This window comes from Calliopsis andreniformis, chromosome 9, assembly GCF_051401765.1.
Source record: "Calliopsis andreniformis isolate RMS-2024a chromosome 9, iyCalAndr_principal, whole genome shotgun sequence".
Lineage (NCBI taxonomy): Eukaryota > Metazoa > Arthropoda > Insecta > Hymenoptera > Andrenidae > Calliopsis > Calliopsis andreniformis.
This window is the reverse complement of record NC_135070.1, coordinates 19,897,538-19,920,300: the sequence shown is the minus strand read 5'-3', so window position 1 is coordinate 19,920,300 and position 22,763 is coordinate 19,897,538. Positions and strand designations below refer to the sequence as shown.

The following is a 22,763-nucleotide window of genomic DNA, read 5'->3' as shown; positions in this document are numbered from 1 at the left end:
GGTTGGAAATGGGTTGAAAGGTGCAAAAATGTAGGAAACATGGTACGATACCTTTATACAGCCTGACGAGCGAGTAATTCAGCGTGAAAATTCGTTCGTTCGACTTGCTTGGTTTTACGTCCTTTATAAAAGAAGTACCTTTCAAAACTGGATTAATTTTTAAAAAATATTATGAAAATTTTAATAATGTACCAACAGTATTGCTTCGATCACAAACGTAGACGCTTCTATTATATATCGAAATTAATTTCATATATAGTTTTCCCACATTTTCTCTCGCCAAATCAATTTGTGCTCTTTTCCGGTCTCAATTAGCAACTAATGGCTTCAATTTTTCCGTAAAGCTAGGCGAGCAAGTCTTACGTAATGATCGAATTCTAGTTGGGGTCGGTCTTGAAGTGTCCCTATTCAATCGCCTCCCTTTAACAGAAGCAACAGCGAGCACCTGCGACCCTTCCTGTCGACGCTCTTGATCGAGCAACTCGAACAGAGACTCGAGTAATTGCTCTTTGATCGGCAATGCTTGTCGCCGTTGGGACTCAGCCGATGCTGAAAAGCGAGTTTAATCCGATGCTTTTGAAATCCATCGACGTGGCAGCTTGATCACGTGTTCGTGGAGACTGGAACGAATGCAATGAAAATGTGATTACCTTTTCGCTAGGGATCGTGTCGGTTAATTTACGTTCCACGACGATTCAATTAATTCATCTCGATACCGCTTTGGGTATCGCGATCGCTCTCGATTTTTTTTTCATATAGACGAAGAGATCCGTGATCTCGCCGAAGTTTGATTAAAGGTTCTGGAAACGTTGTGTACTGCTTATTTGATATTTCATAAACGAAGTTACGGTCCTATAAAAACGACAACGCGAGTCCTTGAGCGAAAGGTACCGAGTCAGCAACGAAATGTTCTTTTCTCCGAACAAGACGATAATATCCTTCAAGGTTCTTTGTGGTGCGTGCTCCTTTGACCCACATTTATGCGGTAGTAAGTACAGAAAACTGATAATTGAGGGTGAAACGTGAGGGTACTAAACGAAAAGTGAGGGTTGATTACACGTAATAAGATATCAAGAGAACTAAAGGGAAGAAATGAGCGTGAGGATTTCGTAGAAGTTTGAGATTCATGCGGACGATGCGCGTGAGACTCGAAAACGTGCAAGCGTATTGCGGAGAATCAACACGAACTCTTCCCTTCTACTTTGCCACGAGATTACTACTGTCTCTTCGCTTCCCCTGAATGCTTTGGTTGTACAGAGATACGCGCTACACTGTGAGAGACACGAAAACTGGCCTCGTAATCGTCCAACACTTGAGTACTCACGCTATGCTGTCCTATATGTTAAGTGTGCACCGCTGACGATACGCTGTATTTACGGATGTGTGACAAATTCCACGAGTTCGGTTTACGTACCGTCTTTGCCAGTAGGGAGAGTCTTTGTAATTTATATTCAATCAGTTTCTTGTAAAAATAATTGAATTCGATTCAGATTTAGCGATATGAGCACAACTAATGTCTCGATATTTGCTTACAGAAGAGAACAGGTAAAACATCTTTCAAGGTTTGACAGGAAAGCAGCTTCAAAACACTACAATACATTCCCTTGCAATAACAGAGCTCTCCCTACTTTGGCCACTTGTACAAACGATTTACAGCAACAATGTTCTATCTCCCTTGTCCAGCTATCGCATTGAACTCCACTGAAGGAGGATGCATCCGTGCATCCTCTCACGCAGATTGCCAGAATATATATTCTTTCACTCTTCCACCCTACGCTCGATACTACTACGTGCCCGTGTTAATTGTTAACCATTTTACCCTCTGTGTATCTTACATTCTACTATAGCATATCTCTATTTGTACTTTTCCAACTGCAGTGTTGTGGTGATTGGTGACCTGTACTGTACTTGTGTTTACAGGCCCGCAGCGCCAGTACAAGTAGCTTTAGAAGCCTGAGCCAGGTACATACCAAAAATTGACATAATCCACATTCTAGTTGAGAATTTTAGCGATATACTAGCTACTTTAGCCGGTTCCATATCATAGCTAGACACTTAGACTATAGAGACACAAACATATAGCTCATACGTAGATGCGTAGAGCACGCGAGTTTCTCCTGGTGGAACTCGATTACTGGTCCATTCGTGCGCGGTATTACGATCATGATCGCCACACCATTAGCGTTGAGAGAGCGATACAACAGCGAACAAAGGACTCTCGATCGATAAACCATAGTCGTGTGCTTTATTACCGAATGGTAGCCTCCAGTACGACTATATAGCCTGTTCTCCCAGACAACTTGTCTAAACGATTGTACACGGTCGCGTATCGTACATGCATGCTGAGACGATTTCTCTTCTCTTCTGAACACGCAGGAATGCTGAATGAAGCATGCCACACGCACATCCCTATGAACACCCCTCCACAGATCACACGACTTGTAGAACTTGCATGCCTTTCATCTGCCTGTTTTACCTTAGGTCACTGTGTATGTGCATCCCCCTTTTTACTTCTCTCTTTCGCCTACTTTTTCTTCTTCCTCTCGTTCACAGTGATTCTTGCGCGAGGAGCAGAGTAAGTACATGGAGGAAGCTGTGCACGTTTGAATAAAAAAACGGGGGGAGATTTGAAGGACGCGTAACAAGTTCGCAGACGTCGCGTCGCCATGCACTCTGGAGCAAGTAAACTGAGCGTGGCGACGCAGAGAACGTTACTCGCGCGAAAGGTCGTTATTTACGCGTTCCCAGATACCGCTAATCTATGGAAATGGTGTCGTAACTCTCGAAAGTCGTTCGAATTGGAGGCTAGCAGTCTGTGGATTCGAGCAGACGGCAGCCCTTTAGTTGGATTCGTTTCGAGAAGATCGCGACGCCCACGGGGCCGATTCCGCTTCGCGAAGAACAAAGAGGTTCGAAGCGTAAAAGATGTGTCGCGTTAACCATCGTCCTTTCATCCCCGTACTTTGGCTGGTTTCTCGAGGAACGGAGCTGCACTCGTAATTTATTCCCTCCTCGACTTTCAGCCGTTTCCTTCGCCCGCAGCGGTTCCCCGCGGCTTTGCATATTAATTACGCGAGTCGCGGGCTATTTAGACAGGCGAATCGTTTTATCGTGAAACCACTGGACTGCATTGCAAGCGACTGCGCTTCTCGATGAGAATCGAACGTTCGTGGAATTCGTTGGAATACATTACGTCGAGGACACCTCAGATTTGAGGCTGTACTGGGTCTCCAAAGAATGTGGTCCTTATTAAGCAAATGTTGATTGAATTTTCTGATCCATTTGTCAGATGACATTTACTACCAGTCTTCTCTTACCAATATTCTACTAAGAATTCTTGTTTTTCAAACTGTTATCCTCCCTTTCCTGGTCTCGGTCCCTCTACTCTTGGGAGCCCTAGAGGGAGGGCTGTGAAGAGAGAAGGGAAGGGAAATGAGAGAGGAGAGAAGGGAGAGGAAAGAGGACATAGGAGTGAAAGGAGAAGAGAAAGTGGAGGGGGAACAGGGAAGAGGGGAGAGAGGAGAGGAGTGAAGGGAGAGAGGGGAGAGGGGAGGAGAGAGGAGAGAGGGGAGAGGAGAGGAGAGGAGAGAGGAGAGAGGAGAGAGGAGAGAGGAGAGAGGAGAGAGGAGAGAGGAGAGAGGAGAGAGGAGAAGGGAGAGGAGAGTGGAGTGAGGAGTGAGGAGAGGGTGGAGAGGAGGACTGATCAGTCCTCTAAGGAACAGGTCAGAGATCAGGAGACAACCACCCTTATGGGGGTGTCAGAGGATGAGGACCAGGTTTGGGGGTCAGAGATGTTCCTTACCCTTAGAAACTCGGGGGGATCCCGGGAGATCCTTCCCTGGCTTCGCCGGGGAAGGATCTGAAGAATTACTGCTCTCGAGGTTGTATTTATATGAATCCCAGAAACTTGATAATAACGTAAACGAAGTTAATTGGTTGATTGACTCCGCGTACTCAAGCTACCGAAGAGTATCTCACGAAAGATCGATGTATCCAATAAAGTAGTAACTGTTACCATTTTGTTAACAATATCTTACTTATTATTTAATGCAAATGTTTAAACGTTATTATTGGTCAATATCGAGATTTATTTATTTATTTATTTATTCGTTGGAAATACAGGATTTCTAATTTTACGTGTATCTCCTTATTTCCTGTTTCGTATTTCGTGGAAAAATCCATATGGAACTTATTTCAGAAGCTCTGTTCAATTTTCCACGGGGAATCATCTGTCTGCTATCTTTACTAAAATGTGTCGCTACTTGCTGGGTATCTTGCATAGGACCGTTTAGCTGGATTCATTTTCGGGACGAAAGGAGCTCTTTTCGGAAACAAACGGGTCGAAAGAGCCGCCCTCCGGCGTAGATTAAGAGAAGAAAGGCTGGGTGAATGGCATCTTAGGCCCTCGTACGCGGAGAGCACCCTTCTGACAAGTAGTCGTTGGATATAAAAGCGATAGGAGAGGCGGCGACTGGCTTTGAATGTAGTGGGGAAGGCGGTCGGTTCGAGGTTGAGGATGGTTCGGGTCGAGAACGACGATCGATAGCTCGGCTGCACCCTCGTTGCACGGTGTTGTCGTGGCCATTGCTTTAATTATTAATTATATGCAATCGTTTCTAGACCCTTTCCTAAGTGCAGTGACACGTTTCAAGGTCACAGTTATCCACGTGTTTGTTCCATCACCTTAGGTCTCTTCCAGGAGTCTTTACAGACGCTCTTAGCTGTCGTGGGACGTTTGGGTGCACTTGACTGACGTTGATCCCTGCAGCTCAATGAGAAATTGCAGCTAACAGCATGATAGACGCTATAGAGGCTTTATGTTAGACGCGAGTTGCATATCGTACAGTCACTCAAATTCATTTATTCTTGGCAAGTGTTCAAATATTTGCCTACAATTTTTAGTCCTAATCTCCACAAAAATATATAAAGCTGGAAATATGGGGTAAAATATCTTATATTATATGCTTTTGGCACCACTCGTCTTCGTTGCTGTTGAATATTTTACAATTTTTTGTTTCCTAGAGGACATACTTGACAGAAACTGTCTTCCACCAAAGAATATATTGAACATCCGCCATTCACGACCACGTATCGATATCTGGATACGATTCGATAGGCTGTTATAGCCTCATTCGTGCGTTAACTATCATCACCCAGCTACTTTTCTCCTTGAGTTATCGACTAGCAGGGCGCTAAAGTTTTCAAGCTTTCGTCATTGCGACAAGGCGAATTCGTACAAAACGCGAAGAACGGAAACATAGTGTAACGAAGTTACCCCTGTTATAAAGTCGAACTATCCAGGTCGCAATTACTGTAATTGTTGCTCAGGGCTGTACTTTTGTGCCCCGGGATAACGAGGCTAACCAACTCCTTGGAGCAAGACGGGTTCTCATGCGTTTCTGTGGATTTAATTTGTTTAAATTTTGGTACACTAGTTTCACTACCACTAATGTACTTCCAAAATTTTCAAAAATTCTATTCCAATTGTGATAATTTAGATTTCTTCAATTATTTCAATAAATGTGCAATTTTATGATTAGGTACCTCTCTGTTGTAATTCATAAAATAATTCAAGATAAGTCCATTCGCTTTCCTCTCCACAGATTATACATTAGGTAACATTACAATTTCTCATTTCATGCGAGTATTACTATAAAACTATCACGATGATTAAATTCATTTCGCCGTCCATAGTGGAATTCTCACACGTGCAGTTAACTCGTCTGCCCTAATTAAGTTAAATCTCTTCCTACCCATTTTTATCCATTATTTTAAAGGAACAGACGGAAAGAGCTTAAAAATAGTCTTTATCTTCACAGCAGCAGGATCTCCCGATCTTCTATCAAACAGGAGAGAACGAAGTCGAAAATTCTCAAAGTACTCTTCTCAGAACTTCAACAATCCAAGTCCCCCATTTCTGTCGCTATAATTCCTATTCTTCCACGAACCTTTGGTGCATTTTTACGACGTACTGATTCTATTCCGTTCACCTACGGGGTATAGCTTTTCAAGGCTCGCAGTCAGCCCCAATTATTGATCCTTCGGAAGCTGCTTCCGGGGTCTCGCTCGCAAACACTCGGACAAAACTCGAGTGGGTGAAACGGCCAGGACCAGGTTTGAAGAGGAACGGGCTAGGAAAAGGAAAGGAAGACAGCAAGGAAGAAGGGGGTAAAAAGTGGAAGCCGAACGCGAGTGCGATGGGTGGAAGAGGGTGTTTCTGGGCGTTTTCGTCGGATTTCTCTCGGCTTCTCGCACTCTCGTCTTCCCTTCTCACCGATCCTTCTAAAGACTGCTTCGAAACAGGCTTCGAAGGGTCCAGGCTGATTGGCTGGAACTGATTTTTCACGAGCAGAGCCATTGTCGAGCGTCTCGACGATTGTGACGCTGACCCCTCCCTAATGAAAAGTCGTTAGGGTGCTGGGTAATCCTACTCGTTATGCATTCAGCTTCTGAAAGTATTAACGACACAGAGAGGACTGTTTTATTTGCTCAACTACCTTTACTGTTAGAACTTCAACTACTCATTAGCTATTTCACTTTCCTCTCTTCATCGTGTTAGCTATATCTGTCCGTATTATCGTTTGTCTCTTCTCTACTCGTGAGTCTGTCTCGTTATCTTTCTAACAGAACCTTCTGCTTACTTTTCTGACTGTGTGAAACTTCCTCATGCCCTAGAATAGTACTGTCTGTGAACGGAGTCCTATATTGCTCATCTATGATACTGTACAGACTAGTTCCTACACATAGCAGTGGAAGCAAAGTGGGGAAAGCTCGTTTTACACACGAGTGAAGCTCGAAAAGCATTGCCTCGGAGAAGCAGAAACTTTCGATCGACTACAACCACTGTTCAGTCAAAGTTGGAGCGATTTGCGGGACTTCTGAGAGGTATTTAATATGTGTGTACATAGCGCAAGGAAACACTCGATCCTTTGAAATAAAAAGTGTAATAGGCGCTTGTATCCTCTCGATTCCACTGAATTGCCAGCTAAACGGCATCGCCGTCTATAACCCCGATAACCTGGCCAATATATGCGCAGCGCGAGGCCACAAAGCTCGAGGCTAGGTTCGCGAGTCGATGCCCGAGCTGATCGAATAAGCGTCCTTCACGGAATCCGAGCACGAGCCCCCTGCACGCTCAGCGATTTGCTCGCTGCGGATACTTGATTAATATCCCATACAACTTTCCCAATGGCTTTCGACGAGGAATTATTAGGGATGCCCATTGTGATCGAAGCTTCGAAGTTTCTTTTCCGGGTTCGAAGGGTGTTCTCCAGCTTCCCGAAGAGATAAGGACGCGTTCTAGCTAGGCGACTGTCATCGTCGATTTGTCAGGCGGCAAGGAGAGTAATAGGTATCCACTGGTCGCAGCCAGGGATCCATAATTTACCTCGAAGCATCAATCCACGCGCCGTCATTAATCTCTGACTGGTTCAAAATGAAGACATGGCTACTGGGATAGTTAAAGACAGAGTTTAATCGGGCACTTAATTAACAATGTCGGTACATGTCGTGGAAACAAATGGGCAGACGAGACCGAGGTCCATCGAAGCTCTCTGAGTCGTTGTTCAGGTCCAGCTGAAGCTTCTTCTTCGTGGAACTTTAGCTTCGTCAACGATTAATCCTAGGTTTGTAGAAAGGAAATGCAAGCGCTCCCCTGACGCAGGCTAATGAAGTTTAATCGCCAGTCATCATCTCCATGAATTCTGAAAAATGTGAAATAAAGTGGTGAGCGTTTAATGAATCGAAGATAAATTCTAGAAAAACTTCACGGATTTATTCGTCCCTCTAGTATCGTAGGGAACAATATAGTATCCAAGGATAATCGCGAAAGAGCTTTCATTCTGTATCGTCGTCGTACGCAGAGAACGCTCCTGTCGAAAAGCAACTAGGTCATATCCTTGCCCCTTTATACAACTTCCCCAGGTTTTTTAAGAAGGTGCCTTGAAAGACCAGTATTAAGATATTCGAGGTTTAATCAAGCCCTCGTACGAACTAAAATAACGAGCTCCATGGACGTCGGAGTAACGAAAAAGTTGGCGTGATCGATACAGGAACTTTCTGTTCACGTCGCTCTGGGAAATTTTCTGCTGCCAAAATTGGCTCGAGTAATTAAACCGTACTCAGGATAATAAGAATGCAAAAAGCACTGTATTGAAGAGTGCTCTTTATAGGACCGGAAAGATAATGAAAAAATATAGTACAGTATACAAGCTGAATAGGAGAGATGGTTGGAGGATACTGTGAGCAATTTTTTATTACAAGAAATTACTTCTCTACTGAACCATGCTACTGACACCTAATAAAAAAAATACAAAAGATATGTTACAGCAGACAGGTGTAAAGATTAATTCAGAGGAACAGAAAAGATAATGAAAGATTCTACCGTGCACAAAGTTAAATAGAGGAGAGGGCTGAGGGACTTCGTCAAAGAAAGAGATAATCATTCTATTAAGAAAACGAGGTGCTCACCGCTAAAGTCAACAGTGCCAGAGCCGTCGGTATCAATTTCAGCGATCATGCCGTCCATTTGATCGGGCGTTATCTGATCATCCAGAGCAGCTAGGATCTCGCGCAAAGAACTGGTAGGAATATAGCCATTACCCTCCTTGTCGTACAGCCTGAAAGCCTCTTTCAGCTCCTTCTGCAACGCCTCGTCGTCCTCCTCTTGGAAATGATTAGCCACCCGACAGAACGAGTCGAAATTTAATTTACCGCTGCCTGGAATTAGCGGAATCGCGATTAGAAAACACTTTCTTATTACTCTGAGAGGATGCTGTGTCCACGTTGCGACTCGACGTGGTAAACAAGCTCCCCCGCAGCCTCTGTTCCGCTTCCTGTCGATGGGAAAACATCCGAGACAATATACTTGGTAGCCTTCCAAGCGGCTTGTGCAAGGTCGGATATAAATTTGAAACTTATAACGGGTGTCAAAATGGCGTCTTAGTGTCGGTAGGCAGAGGTGCATGGTCGGACGAAAACCAAGGGAGATAAGCAGATTCTATGGAATAGTGTATTAAACTAGATTCTAAGCAATCACTGTCTGAAGTGGGATTCTATAAATCCAGCCAAATTAGATTCCGTGGAATCAGTGTCAAGTTAAGTTCTACGGAATCATGTGGTGACAGATTCCATGTAATCTGCGTCTTATGCTAGATTTTATGGAACAAATCTATTAAGACGTACTCCATGAAGCGACTGAGCTAATTTAATTTCCAGCCCGACCTCAGAACCTCTGAGCAGCAAGTTGTTATTAATATCCATTTGAGATCTCAAATCTTGACCCACAAGATACATAATATTCCTTCAAAAAATCTGATTCTGCAGTTCGTCAAGTTAACCGGTTCCAGAGTTCAACCAAACACGGCAACCAGACCCTAAACTGTTTTAGACTTGATTTAGACGACCTCAAGACAATGTAACGAGGTAGATACCACAGAATCAGTCTATCAACCTGGATTCTACGGCATTAGTCTGTCAAGTAGAATCCTACGGAATACGAAGAACCGATTTACAGTAGATAAGGGGACAATATCTGCTCAGCAACATTCGCTGATAAAGCCCTGGAAGGACGCGGTGTTTGGCTTAGAGGAGCATCTCCTTAGTTTCGTGGGCTTTACGTTAATTCCGTGTGTCCGGCTCGATGTCACCTATCGACGTCATGGTTAAGTGGTCGCCGTTCGAGCGTAGTCGAACATGGTGGCTAGAGCAGTTCGATCGCTGTTTCTTGGGCTACGTTTTCACGACGTGTCGTGACGGAAACTACGGAACGTGCAATTTCCATCTGGACGAAGTACCGTCCGAATGAGTACTAACTCATTCGTGCGACGATTCAGCTATGAGCACACGATTTCAATATTAAATTTGACGTTAGTAATGTTAGTATGACTACTGTCGATGGAAATGAGGTAGGAGAACGTTTCGTGGCACGAGCTTTTGCATGCAAGCCTCCTGAAAACATATTAATAATAATAAAGCTATCGAGCTTTATCCACATTTAGCAGAGGAAATGAGCTGGTGAAAGTTCATAACGTTATTAATTGATGACGCAATTTCAGAAAAGGCGTGGGCGTGAAAAGGTTGATAATTTGATCCACGGGGACCTGGGAATCGTAATCCCCTGATATTACGAGATTGAAGTTACCATTTCTACCACGAATCTATCGAGAGCTCTCGGGCAAGTCGGCTTTTAAATTAACGTGTAGGCCCTTTTAATCTTCTTAGCAGATATGAGTGCGTGGGCGAGAAGCTCTTTGAACAAAGCGACGTCTACCCTGGCGGGAGTTCGCAGTCGATACAGGAGACGTCAAAATGGGAAAAGTAGGCGCAAGCGACGGAGGAAACTTCGCCTCGACCCAATTCTTTTTTACGGGTGAAAAGAAGCCCGCGACGTATCCGGAAATCTTGAAAAGGAATATTCTTCCTTTGCCGATGGTAGCCGAGGGTAATCTGGACGCGGATATCGGCGTGATATCTCTCGAATCTATCGACGAGGAAGAGAAGCGAATACTGGGAGCAGCTCGACACTTTGAGTTACCGTCTCGACACTCCTCGTTCGATTTCCATTGTCTCGCCTCGTCGAGTTCTTCGCTAGAGCTCAGTCGGCAGCTCCGAAACGTCAGCAAAGAGAGTAACGGTAACGGTCAGCAGGGTCGAGCGTATTAAAATTGATCAGGGGAAGTTGAACGGCGCGTGGAATGGAAACGGAAGCCCTTTAAAGCTGGAAAAGTTGAGGAAAGTTTTCACACTCGGCTTTCGTTGCTTCTATACACGTGCCTTCCCGCGTATCATGAATTATTTGGCCACGTCCGGTCGAACCGAGCCATCGATCCACGCGAACCGCCGACCAGAGCTCCAAAAATTCTTTTACTGGTGGCAGAGCGGCGACAAAATCTGGGGGAGCTTTCCTACTAGTTTAAAGAAAATACGGTACCGTCTTCGTCCTCCTGCTTCAGGATAACTTCGAGCTCGTGGTCGTCGAAAGTGTGCCCCAGGGTGTTCAGAATTGTTCTCACTTTTTCTTTTTCGATGCGGCCCGATTTGGTGGAGTCGAACATGGAGAACGCCCTCCTGAGCACTGTAAAATACAGGGAATGGTTTTGATATCGTGCTGGGATAGTACTGGGAGATCTCTCTTATCGTAGATTTCATTTTTTCCTTCTGTCCTGTTTCTATATGTAGCGTGACTGGTGGATATTGTGGATACCAGGTCTTTCGAAAAATTCTGTCGCTTTTACATGTAAAGTGTTTAACCCGCTACTAATGATCATCGCTACAGTGGCTCCGGGCAAACAGAAGGCCAGTCTAACAAAAGACGCTTGCGAAATGCCCAACACCGATCTTCTCCTTAAAATTGAGGTCGAGCTAAACTTAAACAATGCTCGTCGCTTAGATTCTTGTACTTCAGAATTTTCAACAGCTACAAATGTGAACGTTATAGTAGTGTGTGGTTCAGAGCTCGGTGAAATTAAAGCCAGACTCAATCTTCCAAGAGAGAAGTTTTAATATTCTGAGCGGAAAAATGTATCAACACAGTGGCTTACAGAAAACCAGACAGCCTCCAGTAATAATAGACAATTAGACTACAAATTGTTTCTACCCACGTGGTCACGTTACTAGCACTAACCGAAAATAAACGACAAGCAAGGAATGCGACAGAATTTCTCCACGGACCGAATACTTTGAAACCAGACACCAGAATCAGGATAATTCCGCGCCTCCCCGAGGAATTCTAGAGCAAGGCGAGCGCATCCCAGCTCCCACATTTATTTACACGTCGTGCCAGCGCGTATTAATATAGCTCGGCGGAGTCAATCAGCGGTTTATTTTGCTATGGGGAGCCGGATTGCGCAATGGTCGCCGCGTAAAAGCGCCGTTCCTGCTCACACAGCAGGAAAACTGCGTGGGTGGACACAACCAGCGGCGTTTCCGAGGAAACGTTCGCGAAGGAACGTCACAAAGGTCATTCTTCGACCAATAGCAACACAGATGATTTATCAGGGGCGCGTGATCAAGTTTGTCCACGTTGCGGCGACAAATCTTAACGATCAATCGGTTCCTTTGAAGCGGCCGTCGCGACGGATGGCGTCGTTGGACGTAAAATACACGTTGACCCAAATTTTATACTCCCCACGACCTTCTCTCGCGAATAAACCATACTTGTTGACAGCGCTTGGATCCAGTGAAATACGAGGGCCGCGTGATGGCGCGCAATCTATCTGCACGAGGGCGGAATTTCACTGCTTCTCGTTTCTCGCGTTTAATGGCAACCGATTATTGGTACTTACTCTTCACTTGCTCGTTATCCTGAAACAAAGAAAGTTAGCTTCAGTGGTGTTCCCTTCAATGGACGCTGGTTTCGCGTTACATGACGGAACGACAGAAAATTGCACTCATCCGGGAAACGATAGGAATGAAGCTCCGATAGAGACTCTGGGGACGATTTAATTCCCTGTCTGTCAATTATTTCCGATATGGAAAAATCGAGGGATCGCTGGCGGCGCGCCAAAGCGGCTCTTCCCTGTCGTTCCGAACGCGACCACCCCCCAATTAAACGCGTTTCCAGCGGACAACGTTGAGAAGACTGGTTCGGCGATCACTCACTACAGAACTGACCATTTTTTCGTTTGGTCTGTGGCGATCTTGACGCTGCGTCCCTTAGCTCTCTCGCACTAATCGTTCATCCGCGCTGGATATCTTTTATAAGCTCAGCTAGAACGCATGGAAGGGGAGGAGAGGAATCTTTCGCTCACCCCTTCCTGCGAACTGTCGAAATTCGCGGCTTCCCGCGCGGCGAGCCGACGCCAGTTCGCGCGCTGCTATAATGCTACGGTTCTCCGTGTAAACGGTTAACCAACCTCCGCGAAAACAGTCGCTGACTCAAGGCCACGTGTCAGTCTAGTGCACCTAGAATCTTCAGCTTCCTTAAGCTCTGGAAATTTTAGGAAAGGCTCGTCAAAGTCATTCGAGTACTTGATACGCGCAGTGCTGCTATATTCCAAGTCTTCCTAGTGGAATTCGTCGTTCATAGCTAGACACATTCTCCGAAATGTCGATAGGTTTGAGCACTCCTTGTAATTGCACCCTGTTTCCTCTCGAAGTGCTCGTTCAAGGTAACTGAATCATCCTCGAATGGTAGATCGACGCGACGAACAGCCATTCCAGTATGGTCGCTTTAGTATCTCCTTGTTTCCCCCGATTTATGTGGTGCAATTGAAAATGGGGAGAAGGGTGCATAGCGTTGCGCAAGGAATATTACTTAAATTTGCCGTTATGTGGCTGTTTTCTGCACTGATTCGGGGCGGCTGCCAAAAACTTTGAGGGAAAAGCAATAAAATTTTCGTGCACCGCGGACGCGGTCATAGGAGGCGGCCGAGGAACGCGGAGGCGGAAAGAAGTGGGGACGGTGCTATTTCAAAACATTCCAGACTATGATACTACCGCTTTCCATTCAACCGCCACATCGCTTGAGCGCAATATATCGCCGATTCTTTTTATTGCCGACGTCAAGAAGTTTAATATCCGCGTACACTCGTGAAGTCGTGAAGTTATCGTTGCGAGAAAGTATTCCCTGTAAGCTACGCGCTGCAACGGGGCTCGGCTCAAAGAACGGCTTTAATTCGGCGGACGAGCGAAACGATAATTAAAGTTCTGTGAAAGTTCTCGATTTCTGGCGTTCTCCGTTGCGTAACGGTGTAACCCGACGCAACGTAGCATGCCACGGGTTATTGTTGCCCCGCGACCCTAGCAAACGAAAGCAAAGCGCGCGTTTCTCGTCCCGCGTTTTTCCGCCATTTGAGCGACGCTGATCTAGTGCTTTTCGTAAGAACGCGGTAGACGGAGAATGCTATAATTATCTCGTCAGTTCCACCCACGCGGCCTGTGCCCATCTCTCCGGCGAATTATTATTTGAATAAACCAACGATATTCTTGGAACGTCCAATACCAATTGTGCACCTCACGAGTCCAGCTATATTTAAGACGGAGTCTACCTTACGAAGTAATTGGGCGAACGGTCGACGAACCTTGCGGAATTCCTGTTTCAGTTGTCTTCGTTCGATAATCAAAGGTTCTCTTGTAGCTTTTTTCCTTACGAAACTGGAGATTTATGATGGCGCAAAAGTTGGCACTGAAAGTACAATTCTACTTACACTCTAAAAATAGTAACTTCAAAAAGCTTCACATTTTCTGGAATATCATGTTTTATAGATTTCGAAGACTGACTGTACTCGTCCTAAATATAAACTAAACATTATCCCTCGGCCACGTCCAAACCTGTCACGTCGTGACTTCTGACATTCATAAAAAAATAAAACAAAAAATGCAGACGCCCGGTTGGAATTTGTAATCAGCATAAAAAATGCAAAATTGCCTCACAGGCGGTTGAATTCCGCGGTAAAGAGTACAGACGGGGACAAAAATGAAACAACGTGCCCAGGCAGCGTGCAATGACAAAAATCTCCGAGATTACCGGTCCTGCTATTCCGCGACGTGTCATTAGTAGAGATCCGTGAACAATGGCGCGCGAAACACGCCAACCTCGAAATGTTGACTCGTCGCTCGCTCGTAATTAAGGGTATTGTTCGCCCAGCAACCTTTTAGTTTTTCTCTCGCGGGGAAAAACGAATTTCCGTTGCGGTGGACGGGGTAGGCGTTGTCCCCGCACGGAATCGCTTCCTTTCTTTCCTCGTCCGCTTTTCATTACCGGTCTGCTGCATCTCACTGTCGACGCAACAGCTCCGAGTGAAATTATCGGAAAATCTCGATTGAAGCTTTTCGCGGTCGACGGACGAACTCGTTCGACGAAATGACTAATCGTGGGAGGCGGTTGGGAGAGTGGAATGATTTATTGCACAGAGAACGCGATTGCATCGAGTGCGTTCAGCGGGTAAATCGGAAGCAAAAAATGCTTATCGCCTGCTGCATTAGGATTTCGATGAGAGAGGTTGTGCGGGCTTGAATACACGCCGATGGAAAAGCAAGATAGGAGAGTAGAGGGTATCGGAGATAACTCTGCGAGCGAGTGGAAAAAGATTCGCAATCGGTGATGGCCCAGTTTAGCTTTCGGTCACAATAACGGGGTAGGATCGGTAAACAACGTTATTTTTGTAATTTCCGATGCTCGTTTCGTCCAACTTCTCCTGTAGTTCGTAAATCTTTGCGCTTCTGCAATAGAATCGCTAACGATAGTCTTCGAGAATGTTAGTCGGGACGTGTCTCTATCAAACTTCAGTTTCTACAAATTCTAACTAATTTTCCATGTTCCATCGAGAGATAGATAGTCGTTCTGTGCAGTCCAGTGTGGAGTAGATCGAAAATTATTTCGTACAGGCGTTTGGAAGCAGAAACAAAGAAAAAATTAGTCGATCGAACGAGCGAATCTCGTTAAACCGCGGGGCAAGGCTGCTGACGAGGGAAAAAGGAAGAAGAGGAACTACTGATCAAACCCGCGGTCGTGTCGTTATATTTTTAATTTGGACTGGCGTTTGATCGTTGCTGCTCGCGCCGCTTATCCCGAGATTCCATCGATACGTTCAGAAAGCGAGCAGAAACGAAGCGTCAATGCATTCCGGTGGAAAGTATTTCGATGTAGTTGTCGATTACAATGGTACCTAACAATGGGCTTTTATTTCCGACGGTAGGCTCGCAACAAACCAGCTGATGGAGTCGGCCACGTGAACCAAAAGGGATCCACAGGTCAAAAGGCACCGCTGACGCCGGGGCAAAAGGTGCCGCCTGGGCAGAAGGTACCGCCTGGAGCAAAAGTCGCAGCCAAACCAGCTCAAAAACCCACTGCTCAGAAGGGACAGGTGAAAGTCACGCCGAAAGCAGCTTCCGTTAAGACTGGCAAGAACAAAAAGAAGGGCCAGAGGCAGCAATACGACCTTATCGTCAAGATTAATCTGGTGAGTAAGATTAACTACCTTTTTATGCCGTTTGATGTGGCTCGCGCGCAGTAGAATAGGACCGTCGTATCCAGACGCGGGAGAAAATGTATTTTTACCTATTGCGAGAACATACCTTCAACCTATCGAGGATTTCCAGAGTTTGCGTATCTAAAAGGAATGATAGACTTTGAGAAATGAAGTAGTAGAATTCTGCATCTACCAATAGAGTCGCCCATCACGAAATGTTCACACTGAATTAATTGGTACATAGCAATAATGCAAATATTGCTAGAAACTGTCTATAGACACTGGCAATTCAGGAAAGTAGATTTCCTAATTTTGCTGATGGTTGTTTGCCCGTTTCTCGTCTCTAGTACCGACCAGACTGGGCGCAGGCGCAGTGAAAACAGACAGTCATGGTTGGCCACATCTAAACCATTCCTCGCCATCAGATGGTAGCACATGTCTGAATACGGAAACGTTTCCCACGCACAGCTTTATCATGCGATCATATTTATATACAAATCAATGTTTACTCTATGTGAATGCAATTGGGAAAGAAGCCCGTATCATTTGACCTCCGCGTATGCCGTAAGCAAAGGTTAATTCACTGACGCAAGTGGCTGCGACCCAATCGGACGCGTTACAAGTTTTCCATTATCTAGATTGCCTGAATGTCTCGCTCTTCTCCAGCGTCGATATCCGTATCGATATCGAGTATCCATTAAAGTAGCTATCCCTGCTCTGCTGTGCATTTTAAGAAATATGTAGATGCTTGGGACACCGTGCTATAAAGCAGGTCAGGATGTCCGTGATTTTTCGTCGCGTCGATCCAGAAATAGTCTCAGACAGTCTGGCCGCCTTCCTTGGCCGATTCGGCCTCTAGCTAAGGAAAATAAACACTCCGTGATCGATTCGGAAGATCGTCCGATGCAACAAGGGACAATTGTTCCAGCATTCACCCGTCAGTTCGCTTGAGCGTGCTCAGCAACGCTCGAGGTTCAAGAAACTTGATTCTGGCTCGCACTTCGAACACGATTTACATTGGTCCACGTAGCACGAAGGTGTACCAAAGTTAGCGCGACCAAAATATTTGCGTTGGTCATAATCGCAGTCGATGTCCGCCTAAATCAAGCGCGACACGGTTGATTCAGAACTCTGGCGACTCATATTCTGATATCCTTTCTCAAGGCGATATCTACTTGAGACACTTGGGCAAGAGGGGCCAGACAAGATCTACATTTTCGGAGTCTCCTCCCGAGCGCACATTCCTTGCCAGAAGCGCAGTCAGACTTACTGCTGAAGCGGAATGAGAGAGGCGAGAGGACGTCGGGAGAAGTAAATAAAGAGAAGATCGCCAGCGAATCGTCGAGGACTACTGACAAGTTAAAAACAGCTGAAGGTTGCTCGAAGGCGCGCGCTTGCTTTTATCTTTACTCGAATAATGTTCGAAGCGACATGAAACGAGTGCGTCGCCTTTTTCGCTCATCAATGCGGAACGTGGTTCCTGAGGTGGGATCCTCCAACTTCTCTCGGATGATTAATCGATCTAGATGATTCGCCGCGAGTGCATCTTGAATGATAGTTGACAGCGGGGCGCGCGCTGATATTTCCGCGCGTTGAGGGGGAGGGACAGAATGAATGCGAGGTGAGCGGAACGGCCGCAAACAAGCGGTGACGTTGCCGCTCGCTAGTCCATAAATATTATTTGTGTTCGGTCCTGTTGTCGTGCAGCTGCGATTGACCAGCGTGGCGAGTGAGCGCGCGAGTACGAGCTGAAGAAAGTCTGATTGTGCCGAAAGTTAAACGCTCCAAGAGTGTCAGTTAAGGAAATACGGCGAGTTCTAGAAATTGTTAAGTGCTAACATTGGTTGGCCAATGTGAATCTGGAAAGTGTTTTATGTGAAGAGAAACACTTGTCAGTTGGTGAAACCAGTGCGTCCTAGATATGGCAGACACGGAGAAGAAGTACACAACGGCTTATGGAAGACTGAGAAGACTCACTAGTACCATTGACGGCCAGACTCGACAAATAAGTGTGAGTAATACGATTGAAAGGGATCTGTTTACCCTTCGCCAGGGAAGGGGTTGAGGAACTTGCCAAGAATCGTGTTAATTAACAACCAGTTGATAGCGTCCATGTTCTGAATTAGACAGAAAGTTGTATCTGTAAAACTCTTGTGGTTTAAACACTTTTACCCCACTTCAACCCCATAGACTAATCCAGAGGCTAATCCATTAAACGATAAAAGAACAGTAGAATTTGATGTACAAAGCGATACCAGAATCTTCTGAAAAATCTCAGAACCAAATTCCATTCGTTGCATTAATATCAAAGAACTACGTGGTCCGTTCAGGATAAATGCAATGCAGACACATACACTCGCAAAGCCTTGGGGCTGACTTTTCATGAGTTTATGCGAGCCTCTCCGAAGCGCTGGAAAAGATCGTGACCCAGTTGAATATCAACTCTCTCCACTTCCGAGGAGCTTCGAAGTATCGAACCAAGAGCTTTCGGTTGGGACAGATCCGATGGACTCGTGTCCCTTTCCCACAGTGCTTACGATTATATTCGGGAGCATCTATAGACCGTAATCCGCGAAAGTCGTCCATGAAATGACACACTAAACGCTCCTAAAATAGGTAACACTCGATAATTTCAAGATCAAGGTAACTTGCAGTTAATGCGATATCGTATTTCCTTCGCTCGTGGTCTTCTTCTGACCTTGTAGTAGAAAGTATCGCGAAATATTTCGAGCATAATCGTTTATTTCAGCTCATATTGTAACTGCGTCTGTATGAACCGTGTCTATAGATCATTCGATACCTGAGTCACGACCAAACTTAACTAACCCGTCCGACTTATGGTGGGCTTCATTAGTCGCCGCTTCTAGGAAACAGTTCCTACGCGAGACTCGCATTAACTACCAGCCCAGGGGATCAGTTACAGCGAGTAATTTGTAAAATGGCTATGTTTAACAAGTGACAGTCGCATCTTAATCTTGACGTTTTCGTAACCAACTATTTGTGTTTCCAGGGAATCGTTCATTAGTCGCCTCTTGCAATTCAGTCATGTTGCATCGAGTTGGAAGAGTTGTAGCGACTCAGTTGAGATGAATAATGATCTGATTGCTTTTGCATGTTTTCATCGGCAAAATTATAAGTGGACTTTACCGATAATTGGCTAAAGCTTTGGTGAATAAATACAATCAAACCTTCTGAGATATGGACTAAGATGAACAGAACTAGAATTCGATTTTCCATCACCATAGAAAGTAGTCAATTTATTCCTCTAACAAGCTCAATAGCATTCTGTATTAAAGACAGATAGGTTCAGGGACACAAGCTTTCTATTATTGTCTCAATTCGCTTGGAGTGTTAAGTGATACTAAGACGTCAAGCTTTCAATTGCCGCCTAATTGAAAGGGCGTAAGGAAAAGGCGTCTCATAAGTGCCTAGCATGACTTCAAGTAAGAGAAGTGGTCTTGGCCAGCACAGCATCGCCAACCTACTGCATTAGTAGAATGAAGTCGGTTTGTCAGACCAAAGGCTTTCAATATTTCATTTTCATCTTAAGGTATCCACTTCCTCTTCTCGTCTCGAAGATTCATTTACCAATATTAACAAAGAACATTCAACAATACTCAGCTTCTACTCAACCAATTCACAGTATATTGTACATCGCACAAAAGCTGATAGCGTTGATAAGTCAATGTTCCTGTAATCGCGTTAACGGCGTATGTTCCTTAATCCTTCGTCATCTATTAATGCTGATTTAACAATGTCGAACTATGGGGCGTGTAGGAAGCGGATAAGCCTGCCGTTAGGATAGCTTGAGCGACTCGCTGGTTAGAACACGCCCGATAATTGTGCGAATTCTGCGTATTAGTGCTCATATCTGGTCGATTAAACGCACATTGAAAGGTACCAGCGCTGAATCATATTAATTAACTCGCCGACAACGTGTATGGCATTCGTCGAATTCCATCGTGAACGGAATTCTCCGTTTTATCGCGATCGAACGCGATTCCAACTCCCTTTCATCGAACATTGCCAAGCCGAGAAAAACTGAACCAGCTGATATGGTAATTGTTGGCGAGGAAATTACCCGCCGTTAATTTGATCGATTCAATGAGATTTCGAGCAGGAATTGGCAGTATTCCGCGAACAGGTCGCAGTGTGCGTTGGCGGGAACAGCATTCGCATAATAAGTTTGACGAGACGCTACCGTGACGCGTTTCAAGCGCGGTAACAAATTAATGTAGTTTGTCTGTAAGCTGTTAGTGTCTGGACGAAAGCATGTGTGGATAATTGACGCGTACACGTGCCAAAATTACACCTTCAGTGACATATCAATGGCGCTGGATAGATTTCAAACTAAATAGAATTTGCTATGGACTGGATGGTTGCTACCATTAATGCATTAATTAAGCTAACTTCGAACTTCCAAGTTGAGCTACACTCACAGATTATGAAAAGCTGAAGCATAATTAAATCACGCGGCGTTTCAATCCTCAAATTTATCTCATCACGTCTATTTCTCTCTTTCTGTTTCAGTCCGAATATGGGCTCACAGAGGATCAAGTGGCCGGTAAGTTAAACTTAACGAAGCAGCTCTTTTCCTCCAGCAATTAACATTGAATCGCCGATGGCATCGCGGAAGAACGCTTCTGTGGCAAATTGCGAATCGCGTACGATGGAATAGCCCATGTTCCAGTGACGTACATCGCGTTTCGGGTCTGTTGAATCTGCAAAAAGAGCGAAGAAAGAAACAAGCGCTTTTCTCTCGTTGAACGCCGCACCGACGATAAAAATTCGCGAACGTTAACGAGTGGAACATGAAACGCGCTTTTCCACGTTTCCCACTGGCGAGCACAGCTCACCGACACGTTGGTCGCGTTGCTCGTACGTCGTTTCACAAATTAGAGAAGCTGCTCGTGATTTTCGCCGCAATGCTGCATGCTCGAAAACGCTTCTAATTGCACCGAGCGCCGGCCCAGAGCCAGTTCCTTTCGCTTTGACTCTCTTCCGGTTGCTTCTATTCGCTGACACTTTGATCAATCAACCCTCGATCCTCGATCCTCGTAGCGCCCAAGCGATTGATATCCACGTGGGGACTCACGGAGGCCTCGCAATTTGCGAAAGTACTTTACGTAAGGACGTTCTGCCACGGATTCCACGGGAACGTGTTGCATAAAACATTATATGCTGAGGCTCACGTGACCGCGAACATTGGCCTTGCGTCGCGGCACTTTTAAAACGTGCAAGTTTTCGCGATGGCACGCGACCAGAGATCGCCGATTGCGCTCGCCGCTGAAAGAAAGATTGCCCGTTCGTTTGTGCACATTAATGCATATCGGTCGGCTGTTTACGCGATGATGAACGCGAGGTGAATGCGGGTCGCTCTATGCGGCAAACGATAAGATTGTACGGGCCACAGTTCCTGTTTCAAAATTGCCCTTCCTGAACTACTTTGGAAATTGGAAAGTGTTTTACTGTAGATTGTGTTGGATTCATAAGACTTTGAAGAAAATTTTTATTCTCGAATAAAGTAGATCGAATGTTAGCTGCTGTATAAAATGTCGAACATTTTTTCCAGATCGACTGTAGATACGAAACCAATAAAAGAGTTTCATATTCTCATGCGTCCTCCGATATCTCTAGTGCATCCTGAGAAAATGTCCCACATTTTTCTTAACTGTCTGTACAGCCAAAAAAGTTGGTAACTCCTAACGCGCTAAAGTTTTATCGTACTTTATTACTTGCAAGACCTTCCATTTACACCCACCTAAAAAAAACCATGGATAATTTCGCAAGCGAATTCATTGAAAAAACTCTACGTCGTAATGAACGCACGATTCCGTGAACTTTTCGAAACGCAACTTTTTATCAACGAACAGGACGCTGAGAAAATTTATAACATCGCAACTCTCGCGATTCCGCCAGGGTTGGCTGCTTGCCCGACTCTCGTGCGATCTCGGCTAACGTTTGTGCGAATACAAGCCATCACACACGTACGCGCGGGTTGCTCATGATTAATAGACATCTAAATTCGCGAATTCTCAACAATGCGATGCCCAGCGGACAGAGGCGTTTTGTTGTATATCTACTGCCAAATTTTCGATGGACTTTTTCCTCTCGTTGTTATTTATGGCCATGGCATTCTTGCTGTGGGCACACTCTGCGAGTGCACTCGAATGCGCGGAGTTTGATTATAGAAGCATAGAGGGAAATAGTGATACTTTCGCATTTTGAACACTTCAACTTGTGAATGATCTCCAAAAATTTATATATTCTAGTTGTTCGTAGGAAAATAAAGGAGAAAAGGGTAAATTATCAAAACGAAATGCTAAGGTGCTCGAAGTAAATTTCCCTCTACTGCGACTGCATGTTTAAGAAAAATATTATTAGGATGTCACGGTCGTGATTCATTCGACAGTAAATCGACGAGCAAATAGCATCCCAATTTATCGTTTCAGAATTTAAGGAAGCGTTCATGCTCTTCGATAAGGACGAGGACGGTACTATCACAATGGCCGAGCTCGGCGTGGTCATGCGATCTTTGGGACAGAGGCCATCAGGTAAGTGGGACCTTAAATCATTCGTGAATCGAGGATGCGCTGATATCGGGCGCGTGTCGCCCGCGTGTACCAAGCTAGACACAATTTGGCCAAAAGCCACGAGCTGACGAAAGCTACCCACATGAAGCCAAAAAATATAACGACAGTCTAAACCCCTGTTCTACCTACTCCACGATTCATTAGTCACTGTTAGAAGAAGTTCGTTTATCAAATTTTGAGCCATTTTGAAAGGGACGATTCGTCGCGTTTATTCACGCCACTGAGTGATGGCAAAACGATGTTCCAAGGAATGACAAAC

The 22,763-nt window shown here is 45.1% G+C and overlaps 2 protein-coding genes across 10 annotated transcripts in view; one reads left to right on the top strand and one right to left on the bottom strand.

The window, feature by feature from the left end:
- The window catches only part of LOC143182752 (neo-calmodulin), a 69,878-nt gene that overhangs the window by 45,639 nt on the left and 1,476 nt on the right, over positions 1–22,763 (top strand). For 3 of the 6 annotated variants that reach the window (XM_076383949.1, XM_076383950.1, XM_076383948.1), the window contains 3 exons: positions 15,639–15,902; positions 20,442–20,475; positions 22,364–22,465. In XM_076383949.1, coding sequence (XP_076240064.1) covers positions 15,639–15,902; positions 20,442–20,475; positions 22,364–22,465 — 400 coding nt within the window. Of the gene's footprint in view, positions 1–1,920; positions 1,963–15,638; positions 15,903–17,456; positions 17,923–20,441; positions 20,476–22,363; positions 22,466–22,763 lie in introns of those variants that run through there. The other 3 variants (XM_076383947.1, XM_076383945.1, XM_076383951.1) reach the window with 2 other exon arrangements.
- Positions 7,449–15,626, bottom strand: Tpnciib (troponin C type IIb). Of its 4 annotated transcripts, none has more exons than XM_076383954.1 (5): positions 15,609–15,626; positions 12,285–12,303; positions 10,931–11,074; positions 8,470–8,718; positions 7,449–7,703 (listed from the first exon to the last, which is right to left on the bottom strand). In XM_076383954.1, coding segments are annotated over exons 2-5 (423 nt in total). In that variant the 5' UTR covers positions 12,286–12,303; positions 15,609–15,626; the 3' UTR covers positions 7,449–7,674. The 4 variants fall into 4 exon arrangements, with proteins under 4 accessions (XP_076240069.1, XP_076240068.1, XP_076240067.1 ...); XM_076383953.1 differs by lacking the exon at positions 15,609–15,626 and adding an exon at positions 12,613–12,752; XM_076383952.1 differs by lacking the exon at positions 15,609–15,626 and adding an exon at positions 12,601–12,694.